The sequence below is a fragment of the Etheostoma spectabile genome, chromosome 13 (genome assembly GCF_008692095.1).
Source record: "Etheostoma spectabile isolate EspeVRDwgs_2016 chromosome 13, UIUC_Espe_1.0, whole genome shotgun sequence".
In the NCBI taxonomy this organism is placed as follows: domain Eukaryota; kingdom Metazoa; phylum Chordata; class Actinopteri; order Perciformes; family Percidae; genus Etheostoma; species Etheostoma spectabile.
Genome location: NC_045745.1, coordinates 15,106,774 through 15,123,615, shown reverse-complemented (window position 1 = coordinate 15,123,615; position 16,842 = coordinate 15,106,774). Strand labels below are relative to the sequence as shown.

The following is a 16,842-nucleotide window of genomic DNA, read 5'->3' as shown; positions in this document are numbered from 1 at the left end:
TTTTTGCAGAAGTTGTAGCATATTCCTTTTGTAAAGCTACAGAACTTGTTTGACTCATCCATGTTTTGGTTTGAGCCATAATAAAACAAGATTTCACTTTCTGTGATGTAGTATGCTTGCTTATCGTTGGAAGTAATAAGAAATGACTCTGTACAGTAAGGTAGTAGCCTAGTGAGAACAGGGTTGGGGGAATCACTTTTTTCTCTTTTTCATCAAACCACAGTTTTTGCAAGTTCACGCAATTTTTGCAAGTTACCACAATTTCATTGCATAAAATTGCATAAAGATCTCGCTTATTCCATTGCATTTTTTAAGAAAACGTGCCGCATAATCAAGGATATTTGCCCGCAACAATCATAAAAAGAAGTTCTCTGGAAGGACTGACTACACTATAAATATTTACAATAATATTTTCAGATTAGGGCTTTAAACGAGCCATTGTGTTTGCAGAACAGAGAGCTGAATGAGGGAGGAGTCTCTGTTGATAGAACATCACAATCACACATCAGTGTATTTGTCCCATTCATTGTGTGTGCGTCTGTGTTTGTGCGCGTGTGTGTGTGCGTGTGTGTGTGTGTGTGTGTGCGTGTGTGTCTGTGTTTTTGTGTGTTGGTTGTCCGTGTTTATTTTTCTGCCATTTCATGTGTTCTTCTTGAGCCAGCCACCCGCCCTCTCTTCCCAACACACATACACACACACTGTGGCCCGTCTTGCGAACTGGCCCATTGTTATGTAATCATTTATATAAAGAGGTATTAGTGTTTCCTCCTAAAAGGAACATGGGAACATTGTGGCTCAGTTGGGTGACATTCCTCTCCTGCCTAAAGGAGTGGATGGCTGTGGAAAGCTTGTTAAGCTATTGCTTCCCAAAGCTCTTTCACATCAAGGAGCTCCAAAATATACACTCTTTACACAATTAAGTGCCAATTCCTTGACATTTTCTTTCCCTAGAATCCTTGTTTTTAAAAATGAGTTGGTCCAATAAAGTGGGCACTCAGTGGATATCCATAGACCTACTCTGATTACACTCACTTGTACATAATGACATTAAAGTGAAGTAATATGTTCCTAGTTTTCCTGGAAGTCCCTGCAACCCTCTTGAAAGGACAGTCCACCACACAATGACAGTTTTTTATTTTTTACATCCCAACCCCCCGGCAGTGGGAAGTCAATTGAAATTCATATGGGCACTATACACAATGAGTGTGCTGATGCATTTCAGTCTCTCACTGCTTTCTTTTTAACTATTGAAGTAAAAAGGGTTCCAAAATAGACTTGAAGTGATAATCTAATTTCTCTTGAACAGCTTGTCCAGTAACCAAGCACTTGGCTGTTCCTTTTTTTCTGCCTGTGGGCATGCTGAGAAAGTTACTGATTCTTCTTACAGAAGAATTTAATTTAGATTTGACTGCAAAAAGTGTGAAAAATGTAATGATTATTAGTTGTATTTAATAGCTTCTCATTTTCAGTTTGTAGTTACAGGTTACAATGTTTATTCAATTAAACTGTTACTGTTTCAAATGTAAAAGGGATTCTGGAAGGGATTCAATAGGATTCAAATTTGATCTACTGTTTAGATACTGGATTCTCATTTTGTAAGATGCTATTTAACTCCAACCTTAGGACAGGTACAGGTTAGGGTGGTTAGGCTACTAGAATATTGGGTGAGGAGGGTAAAGAAGTCATAGAACACAGAAAGAGAGCTGAAGTGGAAGTGTGCCACAAACATGAAACAAATCTTTGGTGTCTCCTGTCTGCTCTTGCTTCCAGTTTTTATTCTCTTTTTCTGAGTCTCTTGCTCCTGTCACTGTCTGTCTCTGACTCCTTTCTGGCTCCCAACTAACTGGGTGGAAAATATGAATGAAAACACTCCCCCGCCTTATTTGCCCAAACCCTGCCGGCACAAACACAGTACCCCATCTCTCTCTCTCTCTCTCTCTCTCTCTCTGCAGTGCCCCCTGAATTTCTTTTCTTCTTGTTATTATGAACCTTGTCCCTTGTTTAACATTGTTTGCACATTTCTGAGGACAGGACTGAAAGAAAGGACCTGGGGAAAGTTAGTTTTGGTGTTTCCTTTTATTACTGTTTGTAGAGGAACTGCGAGTTTTGAGAGGGTTGGGGGAAGGCAATCAGGGTGACACACCAAGCATCGTGTATGCACCCTTGTTTGTTTGTTTGTCAGCATCTATGAAAAAGTGTGTGTGGTCATGTGTGTTTGATTTTGCACTCTTGGGAACTAAAGTTTTAATTGTGTGTGCGCGCCTTTCAGTATCTGTTTGTGCACTTGGCAGTGAATGTAACTGTAGTGGTTCTTGTGTGCAGTAGCCCACTGAGCTTTAAAGTAGTGGTCTTAATAAGTCTGAGTCATATCCATGACAACAGGCAGGCTGTACTAGCATCTGAACTGCAGAACAATATGGCAGCTCACTGTAAAACACACTGGCATTTGCTTCCTGCGCACAAAGAATCACTGATAAACAATCCTCTTAACCCCACGAGTGAAAGGATGAGACCTTCATTTTCTTAAACTTTGACCTAAAAGATCAACGTTCCAGCCTTAAAAAGACTGTATTTAACTATGAATTTCACATATCTGCTTAGATAGCTACAAATCCTTTCTACACATTCAGTCTCTCCAGATAAGAAGTGATACAATTATTAGAATAAAATAGTTTCTTTGACCGATAGTTTTCCCCTACATTTCAAATATACCGGTTTATTTTTAACTCATATTTGCAATTGAGTATTATTTTATAACTGTGCTTGCGACTTCAACTGTGTGGTAAACGCTAGGATTTTACTGTAACCCATAATTGGTTAAACTTCCATCTACTGTATCTTTCAAAAGTATCCACTAAAAGCAACACGGGTGAGTCATCTCTGAATACTCACTGTGAAATGATGTTCCTGATGATTGATTTTTATCAACATGAAGATAACTCACTGCTCTCAAGGATCACTGTACAATGAACAATTTCTGTCTGTGTGAGTTTGAGATATAGTTACATCATTTTTTCACATAAACATAACAACGATGCCCATGCGTGTGCATGCATGCCTTTCCACATAAATATGAAATGAAGATGACTCAGTTCTCAAAGCATCAATCCGTGTGTGTGTGTGTGTTTGTGTGCGTGTGCGTGTGCAATGTGTTAACGTGTAGCATTTAGCAGCTAAGGAGCTAGACATTTCCCTTTAGGAGTTGATGGAAACCAAAAACAAAGCTCAAAGGAGACTGAATATTATTCATTACATTCAAGTCAGCTGGTCGACTATATTACGATTAAGTATGTCTTTGTATATGCAGACAGTCCAGTGTTTTTGCCATATTTCCCAGCCCTATAAAAGGAAATGCAAAGTTGGACAGACAGATAGGAAAGTATGCAGACAGAAAGATTTAACACACACACACACAGACATAGTCTGGTGTGAAAACTAGGGGAAGAAAGCAAGGGATTACAGGGCAGAAAAGGGACTAGCCAGTTTTCAGTTTTCTCAGCCGCACTGTGACAGTGAGGTATTTCAAGAATGAGAGATTATGTCAAACACACACACACACACACACACACACACACACCGAGACTCAGTGTGTACACACAGGGAAGTGATTGTATGCTTCTGACAAGAATGGTATGTCTGAACAAGTGGTTTAATCTTGTATGCCTTGTATCATCACCAACCTGTGAGTTTTGTCGTCAGAGAGTAGAAGAAACTTCTTCTGTGATGTTGTAGACACATCCGCTGGCTGTGGAGCTTTTATTGTGCTCTGCAGCTTTTTTTTAAAGCAGCTTTTACAATATGTTTAAAAGAATATTGTATCACATGGGAGGGAATTCAAAATTAGAGGAGGAGCTTGTTGACATTTTTTAAATCTTGACTTCAAATGAACTGCACTTGACTCTTACTTTTGGAGTTAAGAACTACTGAAAAACTGGAGAAAGAGCAGTTTTCAGTCTAAAATTACTAACAAAGCTGCCTTTGCATGTTTTGAGCATAAAAAAAGGTTTTTGGAGGCAATTGTCGATATGCACAGCTGACAGCTGTTGCTCAAAAAAAAAAATCAACATTATATGTTGGTCTTTTTTAGATAGTAACTGAAGATAGACAGGAAGGGGGAAAGGACTGGAGGTCATAATCGAACTGGGCCACTGCTAGGGCTCAGCCTTTATACATGGGGTGCATATAGATGACCTACCATGGCGCCCCATTGCTGGCAAATGAAGAGTTGTTTGTTTGGTTAAAATAAACTTTTGTTAGCATTGTGTGCTCTTTCCCTCAGACTGGTGGTTGGCAGCTAGCAAGGTAGGTGTCCAGTGTAAATGAAAGATAAAGGCAGATGTGCACAGCAGTCTGCATCTCTCAGTTTTCAGTTTTTATTCTAGGTTTAGATCATTTCTTAAATTCTTTCATCCTACATGTCTGTCTCTTCTCCTCTCCTCTTTAATCGCTTATATTTTTACCAACTCATTTGACTTGTTCTCACTCTCTGTCGTCCATGCCCTCCTCCCTCCCCTGTTTTTCCGTTTAGCCTCAAATACATTTTTAGCCTGGTTTACAAGGACTTCCTGTTCTTCATGAGGGATCTGTCAGAAGTTGATGTCAGTTTAAACCAGTTGGGCTCTGTGTAGGCAGAGAGTCAGACTGAGAGCTGAGTTTAGCTGCTGTCACTCTGCCCACACTGGAAATGTCTTATGTAAACACTATCCACTTCATCCCTCCTTGAGAAGAGATTATTATTGACGTTTTATGAAAAGCTGGAAAGTGAGATTTACACAGTGGTGAGAAACATATGGGAGCAAGGAGAGAGAAGAAGGTTTGCTGACTTTCCCTTACCCTCTTCCTTTCTTCCTATTTCTTTTTGCTTGTATCATGTGGATGCGCCATAATTGTGTTGTCATTACTTAGAATTCCTCATGGGGGCAACAGAAACTACGCACTATAGCTTTAATATTCCCTAAGAGATTAGACTATTTTTCTTACATATTTTTATCAGTTTATGAATTGCTGCATATCAGAAATATTCACCAAGCTGTGTGACAGTCCAGTACGTTTTCAAGTTAACACAAATTGCAAAGACCAGAAGCTGTAATGCTAAATTATCGGTGATCCTATGTCATACAGTAACTAGGCCTAATCATTTTGTGCGTGTCATTTGCATAAAGTATGTCTTGACACACCAAGCCTGCGGTTTCTGTTTACTTCAGAAGTGAAGGGTGTGGACATTGTGCAGTAAGAATAAAACTTTGCAATCAAACATTTAATTACCTGCTCAGTTTAAAATGAACCTGGCTATCATCTATCATCGGTCTATGTAATCCAAAGTCTTGGTGTATTCCACCAAAGCAAATGCAGATGAATTATTTGCATAAGCTATGTGACCCAGGTCTCGCTCTCTCTAGCTCTTTCTTTCAAGCACTCACAAACATATAAATCACATCCCATGCTCATATAACATCCTATTCAGCAGTGTTACTCCACAAGATATACTTTACAGTTCCCACTCCTCTGCTCCCCAGAGGCACCTCCTGTGTAGTAAACCAAAGACACTTCTCCTCAGGGCCTAGGAGCTGGAAGAGGGATGGAGGGGGGACTTTGGTTTTCATTGTTTTTTTAGAATCAGAGCCCCACGGTGTATAGTTCCTCCTGATAAATATTTCATGGGGCGCACCATTACGATCAAAGAAAACGTAGCTGTTGTATTGTTATGATTCCAAGGAGGGAACATCTAAATATTCCCAATTTGCTGCTCTCCTCATTAAGACTGCTCAGATGGTAAAATTATTTGGTAAAATATTTTACCATATCATATCATGGGTTTCAGATGCAAAACATTCAGTGATTAAAAACCTTTATAACCTAGAAATATTTGATTCAAAATTTAGAACTTCTACTGATAGCTTTGATCTTTGGTTTGCTTCACTGTACCTGGTTTTCTTTTTGAAAAAAAAGTTACTAATTGTTTGCTTTTATATTTGATTTTTCAAATATATATATATATATATATATATGAGTTTGTTCCAATTTTCAATTATTAGATGCAGATATACTGTATGTGTGCGCATCATATGACATTTAGGGAAGTAGAGAATCTTGAGCAGATATTCAAAATGCTGCTGCTTGTCCCTACTTCTTAAGCTTTTTGGCTCATATACATTTCCCAGAATTTGTCTTTACCCTATAAAAAGACAGAAAATCTATTTACAGCTTGGCAGAGAGCTGTAATTGTCTTTAGTATTGACAGATGACTCTGCACTTTTTCTCTGCCTTTGTAGTCATTATAAAGCCTGGACTTACAGGAGACCTTTTGCACACGGTTTTGTTTACCTACATTATGTAACGTGTGTGTGTGTGTGTGTGTGTGTGTGTGTGTGTGTGTGTGTGTGTGTGTGTGTGTGTGTGTGTGTGTGTGTGTGTGTGTGTGTGTGTGTGTGTGTGTGTGTGTGTGTGTGTGTGTGTGTGTGTGTGTGTGTGTGTGTGTGTGTGTGTGTGTGTGAGAGATACATGATACTTACCAGTGGAAGAACACATTGTACTCCATTGTATTCTGCCCCCCATTGACTCACATCCTGTTAGATGGGATGACTTAACATTATTATGTGGCGATGCTTTCCTTTCATGTCCCACTTCATGTTTTGTCTCCTGTACCTGTGACATAACAAACCGGGAGCTCAACTTAAATGTCACCACACTAGGCATAAAGAGATGATAGAAATTTGACAGGCAGGGTAGAAAGAAGCACTATATTTACAAAGCATGAAATTACGGCTCATTTAAAACTCTTCTTGGGTTTAATGAAAGTATTAGCTGGATGACTTCACATCTGGTATCAACTTTTGTTTTTTTCTTTGAATTTATGCATGTTTTTAGTTTTGGTGCAGGTATACTTTTATCAGTGTCTAAATGTTGGCTGGGTATCTCCTCTATCTGCTTTTTATGGTCTTGTTTTTGTTGCCATTTTCTTGTATCGTTTTCTCTTTCTAATTTTTTATTTACATCCCCATGTTGCTAAAGCAAATCACCAATGCTAGTCACAGTTAGAAGCCAAACAAACACCAATCAAATCATAAAAGCTAATGTTATAAAGCCCATATTAAAATAAACAAAGCTAAGAACATCAACTCAAAATGCAATCTGCTGATCTCAGTATATTACACCACTGACTGGTTATCACATTATTGACTTTGAAATCAGATCTTGTGTGGTTATACTACATTTTTCTTATGATCAGCAAACCCCATGAAATACCAAAACTAGCAATCTAACAAGTGTTGTTCTCAAATCCTAATATAGTTCATCCCTCATTGTATTGAATAACACCAGCCTTATTCTTTGATAGTGCAAAAACACCACCCACCAATGTAATAAGACACTGAAGTTGTTATTTACGTTCCGTAATGGAAACAACCAGCCCAGTGTTTCCAGTATGAAACTTATTCTCCCTGTATATGTGTTTGTGTGTGCCTTGGGTGCCTTTGTCTCTCTCTTTTCTCCCTTTACTCTCCTGCCAGCTGACTGGCCAGGTCTGTTTGCCCATTATCGGATATCAGACTGATTCCAAGCCAAACCAGGGTTCAATTTTCTGCCTTTTTGTCTTCGCAGAAAGATAGTAAAATATTTGATTTATTAATGACTACACATTTGCCTCCATTGACTCTCCACTGGTGGCCTAAATTGACCATTAGCAAACAGACCGCTCAGATCTGTGCTTTTTGAAAGTAAATGAAGTAAATGAAACAACTTATCAGCATGAGAGATATGTATCCTTGTACCTAAGAAGAAATATTTGTCATCACTGGTCTGCTTAGTCTTGCACCTTTTAAGCTACTGTTTCCCGTCAGGATAGTTTCACATAGATCTTTAGGCAGGTAATCCATTGGAGGCTGCCACATGTCCTTAAAAATGTCCTCATTTCCTTTCAATTTGGCACTTAGTCTTCCATAGGAAAAACTCAAAAAAATTCTTTGTACTGCTGAGTTATTTTCTCACTAATAAAATTAAATAATATATTTTCTGGCCAAAAATAAGAGTTTATTGAGTAATTTGGATCTTTACATATCCATAACACTATTCAAAGATGCCATTCCCAATAGAAACTGGCCCGGGTCTTTACCTATGCTGTGTTTAAATATTGCCGTCACTTCCTTATATATACATGACCAGAACTTTTATATTTTTGGACAGCTCCAGAAGCAGTGTATATATGTCCCACTTATATTTAAAGCACAATGGTGATCTATTAGGGTTGATTTTGTTCATAACATGAGGTGTCCTGTGCTGCCTTTGAAGTATTATTTATTGTATTTCTTTAAATTGATTGCTGAGAAAAAGAGAGTGAGTGATCCAAATACACCACACCCAAGCATCTTCATCATGTACCCTTTGGAGGTCCTCCTCCCATCGCTTCACAAGCCCATCAAAATTGTGTTGGTTACAACTTTGAACTGTGCTTTTTATTAGATTAATGGTTTGGGTATCAGCAGGGGAAATGTTGTTGATCACTGATGCACACATTACTCGGTTGGTGACATTGATCGATCTGGATGCAAGAATCCTGAGGTAGTTGGGGCATCTGCACATACACAAAAATAGCCACAGAATGTTTGTCCAGAGGAGAATTTCATAAACTGCATGTGTTTACATAGGCAGGGCAATGTTTTGCGTATCCACATAGATATTTGCATGCTTTCAATAGACAAGCAGCTAAGAAAGAAAGAATTATAAGAAGGGGAAAGTAAAAGTGGAATGGATGGGAGAGAGGAAAAAAGTGGAAGCAGAAGTGACAGGATAAAGAAAGGAGAACATAACAAAAGTGAAAGGACAAGTGTATGAATAGGAAGGAGAGAAGAATAAGAAATCAAAAGTGAGGAGAGATGAGTATTGTTGGTATTAAGAATGAAATTGATTGTTTACAGAGTAGACAATTGGATGTTTTATTGTGTGTTATTGTAAAATGACTCCAATTTACATATTTTATAGTATAATAGAATAATTCCCACATTGATTTAGCTTTTTATTTCAATGACAGTCAAAATCGACAGTTACAATTATTTATTTGATTGCTTTTTTCATTTTTGTATTGTAAAGTGCTGCCAACACATATGAAATGCTATTCTAGTGAAGATAAATTAAATTTTGGCAGCTGTTGTGATGATGACAGCAGTAATGGTGATGAGAATGGGGAGCATAACGATAATGATGAGGATGAGGATGATGACGATCACAGTGCTGCTTGATGTGAGGGCGCTGGCAGTGACGGAGGGTGATAATAATAGCGGAGCAGTATGATAATGAGGCGTTGAGAGGACAGGGAGCTAAACGGAGAGCTAAAGGTTGTTTTGTTTTGTTGTTTTGATCACTGACACACTTCACCTTTTCACACAAAGGTCACGACTTCACTGGGCGAGCGAGTGAATCATTGGGGTGTGTGCTCGTTACTATACAAAACACAGAGCTATTGTGGAGAAATGGTGTGTGAGTGAGTGCGATCTGTACAGTACATCTGTGTGTTGGTTTTTGACTGATTACTTGGGTGTGGTGTCTCCCTGCCTGATGGCATGTGTGTGTTTTTTGAGTATCTGTTTTAGTTTTTGCTTCTCTATATGTATCTATTAACTCTTAGAGTATCCAGATGTTTCACGCGGGCCTGCGTGTGTGTCTGTGTACAAATGTGTGTATGAGCTTGTTTGAGTCTTTTATTGGTTCCCAATGGGTCGAGCAGAGTTCCTGACCCCATTTCCTGCTGTTGTTGACTGAGAGACATTCAGGCCCGAGGCTCCACAGACCAGACACTGCCTGGAGGAGCTTCCTGTCACTGCTGCCTACAACCACATGATTTGTCATTGTTTCGATTGCTTTTTTTTCCCTATTGCCTATTTTGGCATCCGTCAAACTCAGTTTCAGTTTTTCGCGACCATGAGGTCAGGAACTGACTATGAGGGAGAGCCCCAGACATGGGAAAGGCTTCCCGATAATTCATATTGTCATGAGAGGTGCAGGAGTTTGTTTGCTTGTCACAGAGCATGTATGCACAGCAATTAAAAAAAGTTGAAGACAAAATAAAAATCATATTAGAAGTATCTGTCCACTGCCTGTATTGTTTTAAACAAACATATGTCCATCAAATTCCTGTTGGTTAATTTTACTTTCTTACTTACTTACTTTACCGTCTTTACTTTCTTTTTTTATTACATACTCTCAAATTATTATACCCTTTTATCAAAGTGCTGTTTTCCCAAACCTCTCTTAAAGTTGATTTATTTTTCTTAAATTGACTAAACTTTGAAGCAGCATTTCTTATTGTGATTTACTTCAACGTTTAGATTATATTATCCAGCTCCTAAAATGGATATGAATGCTGTTCAATATAGAAGAAATGTCAGCGTTTATCTTTCATTAGATCAGCCTTATTAGGATTACAGTATTATAATTGACACAGGTGATCCTTTTAGAGCATGAGGTACTTTTTAATTAATATTTGCAAAGAAATGTCTAGTAATATCTTTTATTTTATTCTGGTCCAATGGCCAGACACCAGCTCTAGATATAATGTGACTACTGTATTTACTTTCCTTAATAAATACGGTTGTATTGAATACATTCATCCATTTTGCAGAAAAACATCCCTCCAGGTGTTTAAGCAGTATGCCTTGGGGTCAAGGATAGAAAATGAAAATAAAACCTCTAAAATAAAATTTAATTACAAAGCTTCTGTCTTCACTTTTATGTTTAGTGCTGTTGTAATTGTTGTAAATATGGCATTTAAACAGTAAAGTACTGTACTTGAGGTTGTGTTGTATTGGGACAAGTCAAATGTTAAAAGTGTGCTGCTACAGGATTGCAGCGCTCAGGTGCCAGCAACCACATGTTAGTTATTGCTTTATTAATTTGTCAATCAACAGTTGGAATTAATACCCATCAACAAGTTCAATAATTTATTTTATTTACTTCATGTTTTCAGTCATTTTGTAAGACAATCGGTGACTCTTATCTGTTTAGTGCCATTATTTCAAAGGTGTAGAAACAAGTTGTTCCAGACCCCATGATAAACTCTCTGCATGTATCTTTGTGTTTGTTCCAGGTTGCTCCCGACTGAGTCGACAGGTGGCCTTTCCAACAACAGGCAGGAGAGGGAGAGTAACACCCAGCCTCCTCCCACCCAGCGCTACAGCTGCTACGACCTGGATGACATGGACGTTGCTTGGCTGGAGCTGGTCAACCACGAGTTCAGACAGATGGGTGAGTGCATATTGACTCGCTGCCTAATTTGATAATAAAAGCCACAAAACATTTTGACATCAACAACAGAAAAAAATACAAATGCAAAATAGTTCCCAAAGGCCTCCAACACGGTTGTAAGCGCTGAAATGTAGTAATAGTGTTATGCAAAATATTATAATTTTTTTCCCTTGGCCTGACAATCCATATGGCCTTGTGTGAAATTTACCTAAATGTCTCATGAACTTCCATTAGAGCTACAGAGGCTTAAAAGACACATCCATACCTACACTGTATTATGTGTGTGAAATTCATATTTCTCTGTAGCGCTGCAACTAAATAAAATGTCAATTCATTTTTATTAATCCATGAATAGTCTTTAAAATGTCAGAAAACACATTTGTAACCATTTAAAATCCAAAGATCTTACAATGAAAGAAAATAAAAAAGCAGTACATCCTCACATTTTAGGAGCTTGAACCAGGATCTTTTGCATATTAAATTATTAATAAATAACTTGAAAATTAATTGATTATTAGAATTGTTTTAGTTGGCTAATTGATTAAGTGACTTGATGGTTCAGCATTGTGTAGTTGTGGTTACACTTAAAAGGGTACTAACAGAAATATGACTAACAGAAAGTGGACCACATTCTCTCCTTTAAAAACTCATTGTTTATTATCACAGCTGCCTGGTTTTTTCACATTGACAGAACTAACTGCCAATAATGAGGTATAGTACTTCATTGTTTTTAGGACTTAAGTATTGAAAAATCCCTTAAGTTATGTAAATAAATATATCCCAGAAGAATGAGACCACCAAAGGGTGGATTTCAGCCAACTGAAAACTGTGTACAAAATGTTATCTTTTAGTTCCATCCTTTTTTCCCAGTTTTCAACACCTTTCTATTTACAATCACAAAACCTGTAATAGATATGTTCCATCAAACATCAATTTTTACAGCTGTTTATCTGAAATTTACCTCCAAGTCACATTTTAAAAAGTCTAAAATGCTCTTAAAATTTGGTTTCTGAAAACTGCAGATTCTCTAAATATACTGAAATTGTACACTGTTCCTTTTCTTCTACAGTAACTATCACTCTTTATCAACCTTCTATGCTATATCCTCCATTTTGCCATGGTGACAACTGCTGACCCCGAGCAGCTCTCCTATCTCCACCATTTTATTTGATATCTGATTGGCTCCTTTCAGATAAAGGGTCATAATTGTGTTTAGAAATCCCAGCTGGGGTATCAGGCTTTTATTTCTAGGATATATTATCCTTAAATCAAACACACACACATACGCACGTATGACTTACACGCACACACACACAGGCTCTGGCTTTAGCAGAAGTGTGTTGTTTCCCATACCCTACAATACGAGACCAAACAGACGGTTGATTGGTTCTGCTGGGCAAGGCTGTACGGCTCTGGACTCTTGATGGGATCATTTAGCATTTTCAATCTCAGTCCTCCACTTCTGTTGAGACTGGATATGCTGTCATTTTGGTTATTTACAGTAAACACTTTTTAAGTTGGTTTTAGAGATGGGGTTATTTTGATTTTCAGATTATTCCTTTAAGAGGAAACTTGATTTCTTGCAAAAAAAACTCTGTCTTTACAGCAGCACACTAGAGAGCGCGCAATCTATCAGTAGTAGTAGTAGTAGTAGTAGTAGAGAAAACACTTGGTATTGAATGTCAGCCTTCTGCATTGTATTTAATTCAGTAAGTTTAATAATGTAGGATTAGGCAAGTACATGAACGTACTGGAAAAGTACAGAAATACTACTACTAAGAAATACTATCTTTTGTGTGTGTGTGTGTGTGTGTGTGTGTGTGTTGTGTCACTTTCTGACAGATAAGTGCAGTCATGAGTACACACAAAATGGTAAATGTGCATCTGTATGTGCGCACAGCTGTCATATGTAGAAACACTAAAACCCATAAATAACTGTAAAACATACACTCTCAAATATTTGTGAACGTGGTGTTGCTTCCCTCTCTGTGTTCAGTTCATGATGTAAATGTCACAGCAGGTTAAAATCTAACTGTGCAATTCAAAAACAGCTTCTAAATCCACAACATTTACAATCACACAAGTCTTTCATGCTAAAGTGTTTTTGAAAGTAGACCTGTTTTCAACCTTGGCTGCAGGTGTTCAGGTTTCTTTTTCAAAATCATTTGGAAGTATAATACTGTTTTGGTTGGATTTGTCTTAGCTCTACTGCTTTATGTGGAACTGCAGCTCAGGTTGTAAATTATCCATGTTGGCAACAAAATGCTCCAGAATCAGTCAATTAAATTGTTTCTTTTAAATTTATTTCTGGATGTGAAGGGATAGAGTGACATAAATAATAAATAGAGACACAGGATGCTCATCTCCACTCAAACCCCAAAAACTCCCAACTGAGTGCCACATCTGTCAAAATAAATCAATAAATAATCTTCAACTACTGATTCCAGGACAGTTGGACAGTTTCTTTATCTCTGCTTGGAGCATTCTTTATTTAAAGCCTGTATTACAGTATTCCAAATACATTCCGCAAGTAACATCAGCTAAACTTTATTTGTTTTTGAATAGTTAACAAGTTAATCCTCTTTATTTCAGAAAAAGCTACCTATTCACACTAGATTTAATGCCTTACTGTTACCCATTTTTTAGAATTATCATAATGTTGTTGCATATAATGAGATAATAGTATTCCACATCTGTTTGCCACCATCCTGGAAACCAGACTGCTCACTTTCTTGGGACCTCAAATACTTTATTTTTTATAAGGAAGAAAGCTTGCATTCACCAGTTAAATCAGTTTTCATCAACTATTAAGCAGCCTCAGAGTAAGACATTACTTTGAGATGCAAATGGAGCAGGAATATGAATGCCAATGCCGACACATATTGGCACAGTGAGCTGAGCTTTTGCCAAGAAGGGCTTAATGACAAATTTCGTTGTTTTTTAGCTTTGATAGTATGTGGTGTTTCTTTGCTTTTCTTTGGTTAGCAAAGAGTCAACTGCAATACTTCCACATCCTGCAGGTCAATTCCAGCACATTTTATCCTAAACCAGCTCAAAGAAAACAGAAAGCGATCGGTCTGAGGTGCACACGTAAAGGAAAGCTGTGAGCATTTCTAATTAAAGTGTGAGACAAAGTGTTTTGGCCAAAATATCTGGAATTTGTTAAATTGGCTCACTCATTTAGTTTTTCCCATGAGCAGCTTCCCATTACTGTTATCCTTGTTGATAATACGTACTAAGTGTTGACCCTGCTACTGCATATTTACTTTTAATTGCCCTGTACATTTTCAGTAATTTCCCAAGTATTCATCTCTGCTATCAGCGGCCATGTTTCAACATCTGCCTTCAACATTTTTAAACGTTTTACTTTCTGTCCTCTTGTCAACAGCACTACCAGAGCTGGACGAGCTGACGATGGAGTGTGTTTTGGTCGAGCTGGAGAGCGTGTGCGAGGAGAAGATGCGGCAGGCCATCGAGACGGAAGAAGGCCTGGGCATCGAGTACGACGAGGATGTGGTGTGTGACGTCTGCCGCTCGCCAGAGGGAGAGGACAGCAACGAGATGGTCTTCTGTGACAAATGCAACGTTTGTGTTCATCAGGTCAGGAATGAAGGGATTAAGGGGTTTATCTCTCTGGTCAAGCATATGTGTCTTCAAGTATCACTTATCCTTCTGCCTTTTTTATTCTCTACGCCGGCGAGTTGTTTTTGGGTTGTCCATCTGTCCCTCCATCCATCCCATTCCTTGAACACAATATCTCTGGAACATCTTGAGGGAAGTTCTTTAAATTTGGCACAAATGTCCACTTGGACTCAAGTTTTGGTGTTCAAAAGTCAATGTCACAGTGACCTCACCATGGATGTTTTTGGCCATTACTCAAGAATACATACTCTAGTTATGAAAAAATAGGGAATAATATCTCAGACCTTCTGTCAGACTCAGAGCCCTGTTTTGGTCTCTGGTGTCTGGATGACACAAAGTTTATGGAAGTGGATGTATGCTGCTCTACATCGAAGATGGAGAACCAAAACTACGACAAAAATACATGGAGCACAAACGCGACACATCTGCCGCAGCATGTCCACAGCAGAGCGTGTCCATTATAAACCTGAAGCTGCACAGACCTCTGAAGCCGCGCTGCTCATCTCTATTTTTTTACAGAGAGAATGGACACTAAAGCGACGAATGGGTCTGAGTTCTGTGTGTTTGAGTCTGAACCATAGACTGGACCAGAGGCTACAAACTTTTTCTATTGGCTAGATTATTTTTAAGACCTATGTCTATTTGAATAGCTGTATGCAGTATGTGCAAAGCCAAAACACAACAAAATAAGGCAACTTATGATTTGGGGGGGTTTATATAGGCTATTGTCTGGTTTCATATTTGTCAGTCAACTTTTTAAAATATATTTGGAGCTGAAGCCCCCGGAAAATCGGCTTATGCACCGGACAGCACAAAATTTAAGTACAGGTACATTAGCTTCAAATAAGACAAACTACAAAGACTTTACATGTAAACATCCTCCCTCTCTCTCCCCCTTTTCCTGTCTCTCTTCAGCTGTTCTAGAAAAAGGAAAAATCCCCCCAAAAAATCTTTTAAAACAAAAACAAATGTGAAAAGTGATGACATTTTATATCAAAAAATATTAAAGGTCAACTTTACTGTGAGATTATGATGTCCTGCAAAAATCTAACTAATAAATAACTAAGGATCAGAAGGATTGTGACCATATTTCAAATTTTATTGGTTACTGAATTGGTAGTTTATATCTGCGACGCTCAGATCTCTAAGGGTAAATCCAGACAGATAGCTAGACTATCCAATCTGAGTGTTCTGTTGCACGGCTAAAACAACTTTTGAATGTAGATATGTTCCACTAAAGCAAGTTCCTTCCAGAGGCTATTTTGCAGCAGCATGTTGGCTCTGCTCAGCACTTAGCACCACCCAAGACGATTGTGATTGGTTTAAAAAAATACCAATATACCTGAGCACGTTTTTCTCCCATCCCAGATTGCTGTGTGGACTCGCCAGACCTTCCTCCTTAGTGCTGTGGAGGAAGGTCTGGCAATGCGAGACTACTGAATTGCTTATACTCATCATGGGCTCCCACCTTAAAACTGTGCTGGTTGTATAAATCTTCTGTGCTGCTGGGTTAAAGATGCGTGTGAAGTATCCTGTTTTAAAATTTGTAACTTCTTTGCTGCAACATCTATTTCAATTTCTTTGTCTAGTGTCACCAAAAGCTTTTTTGGTTTTGCAAATACTGAGCTTCTGGTGATTGTTGTTGCACCATGTGCTTCCCTATATTATGATTCAGGAGACTTGGATGTTAACTGCAACTTGACTGGTTGGCAGAGGTATACAAACTCGAGGCGGTAATTATAATTTAGAAACTTATTTTCACAAAATAAGAAAGTCCCTCCGGAAAGAAAAAACTGCTAAATGCTGAAAGCCTAAATGTGAAATACAAATAAAGGTTTTGTTCAAACAAAAGGTTTGGCTGTTTACCTCAGAGCTGCCTTCCATATTTTACTCATATTTTACTCCCTCTGACATCATTTATCGTCGACATGAAAGTACTCATACAAAAGCAATCTCACGAATGGT

General features: G+C 38.2%; 1 protein-coding gene and 1 long non-coding RNA gene across 3 annotated transcripts in view; one reads left to right on the top strand and one right to left on the bottom strand.

The window, feature by feature from the left end:
• LOC116700933 (uncharacterized) overlaps positions 1-2,040 on the bottom strand; it is a 13,519-nt gene extending 11,479 nt beyond the window's left edge. Inside the window, exon 1 of the long non-coding RNA XR_004334765.1 lies at positions 2,030-2,040. This is a non-coding gene — a long non-coding RNA (uncharacterized LOC116700933). The remainder of the gene's footprint in view (positions 1-2,029) is intronic.
• jade2 (jade family PHD finger 2) overlaps positions 1-16,842 on the top strand; it is a gene marked incomplete at its 3' end in the record, with an annotated part of 181,457 nt that overhangs the window by 89,752 nt on the left and 74,863 nt on the right. For both annotated transcript variants that reach the window (XM_032534402.1, XM_032534401.1), the window contains 2 exon segments: positions 11,078-11,235; positions 14,624-14,835. In XM_032534402.1, coding sequence (XP_032390293.1) covers positions 11,078-11,235; positions 14,624-14,835 — 370 coding nt within the window.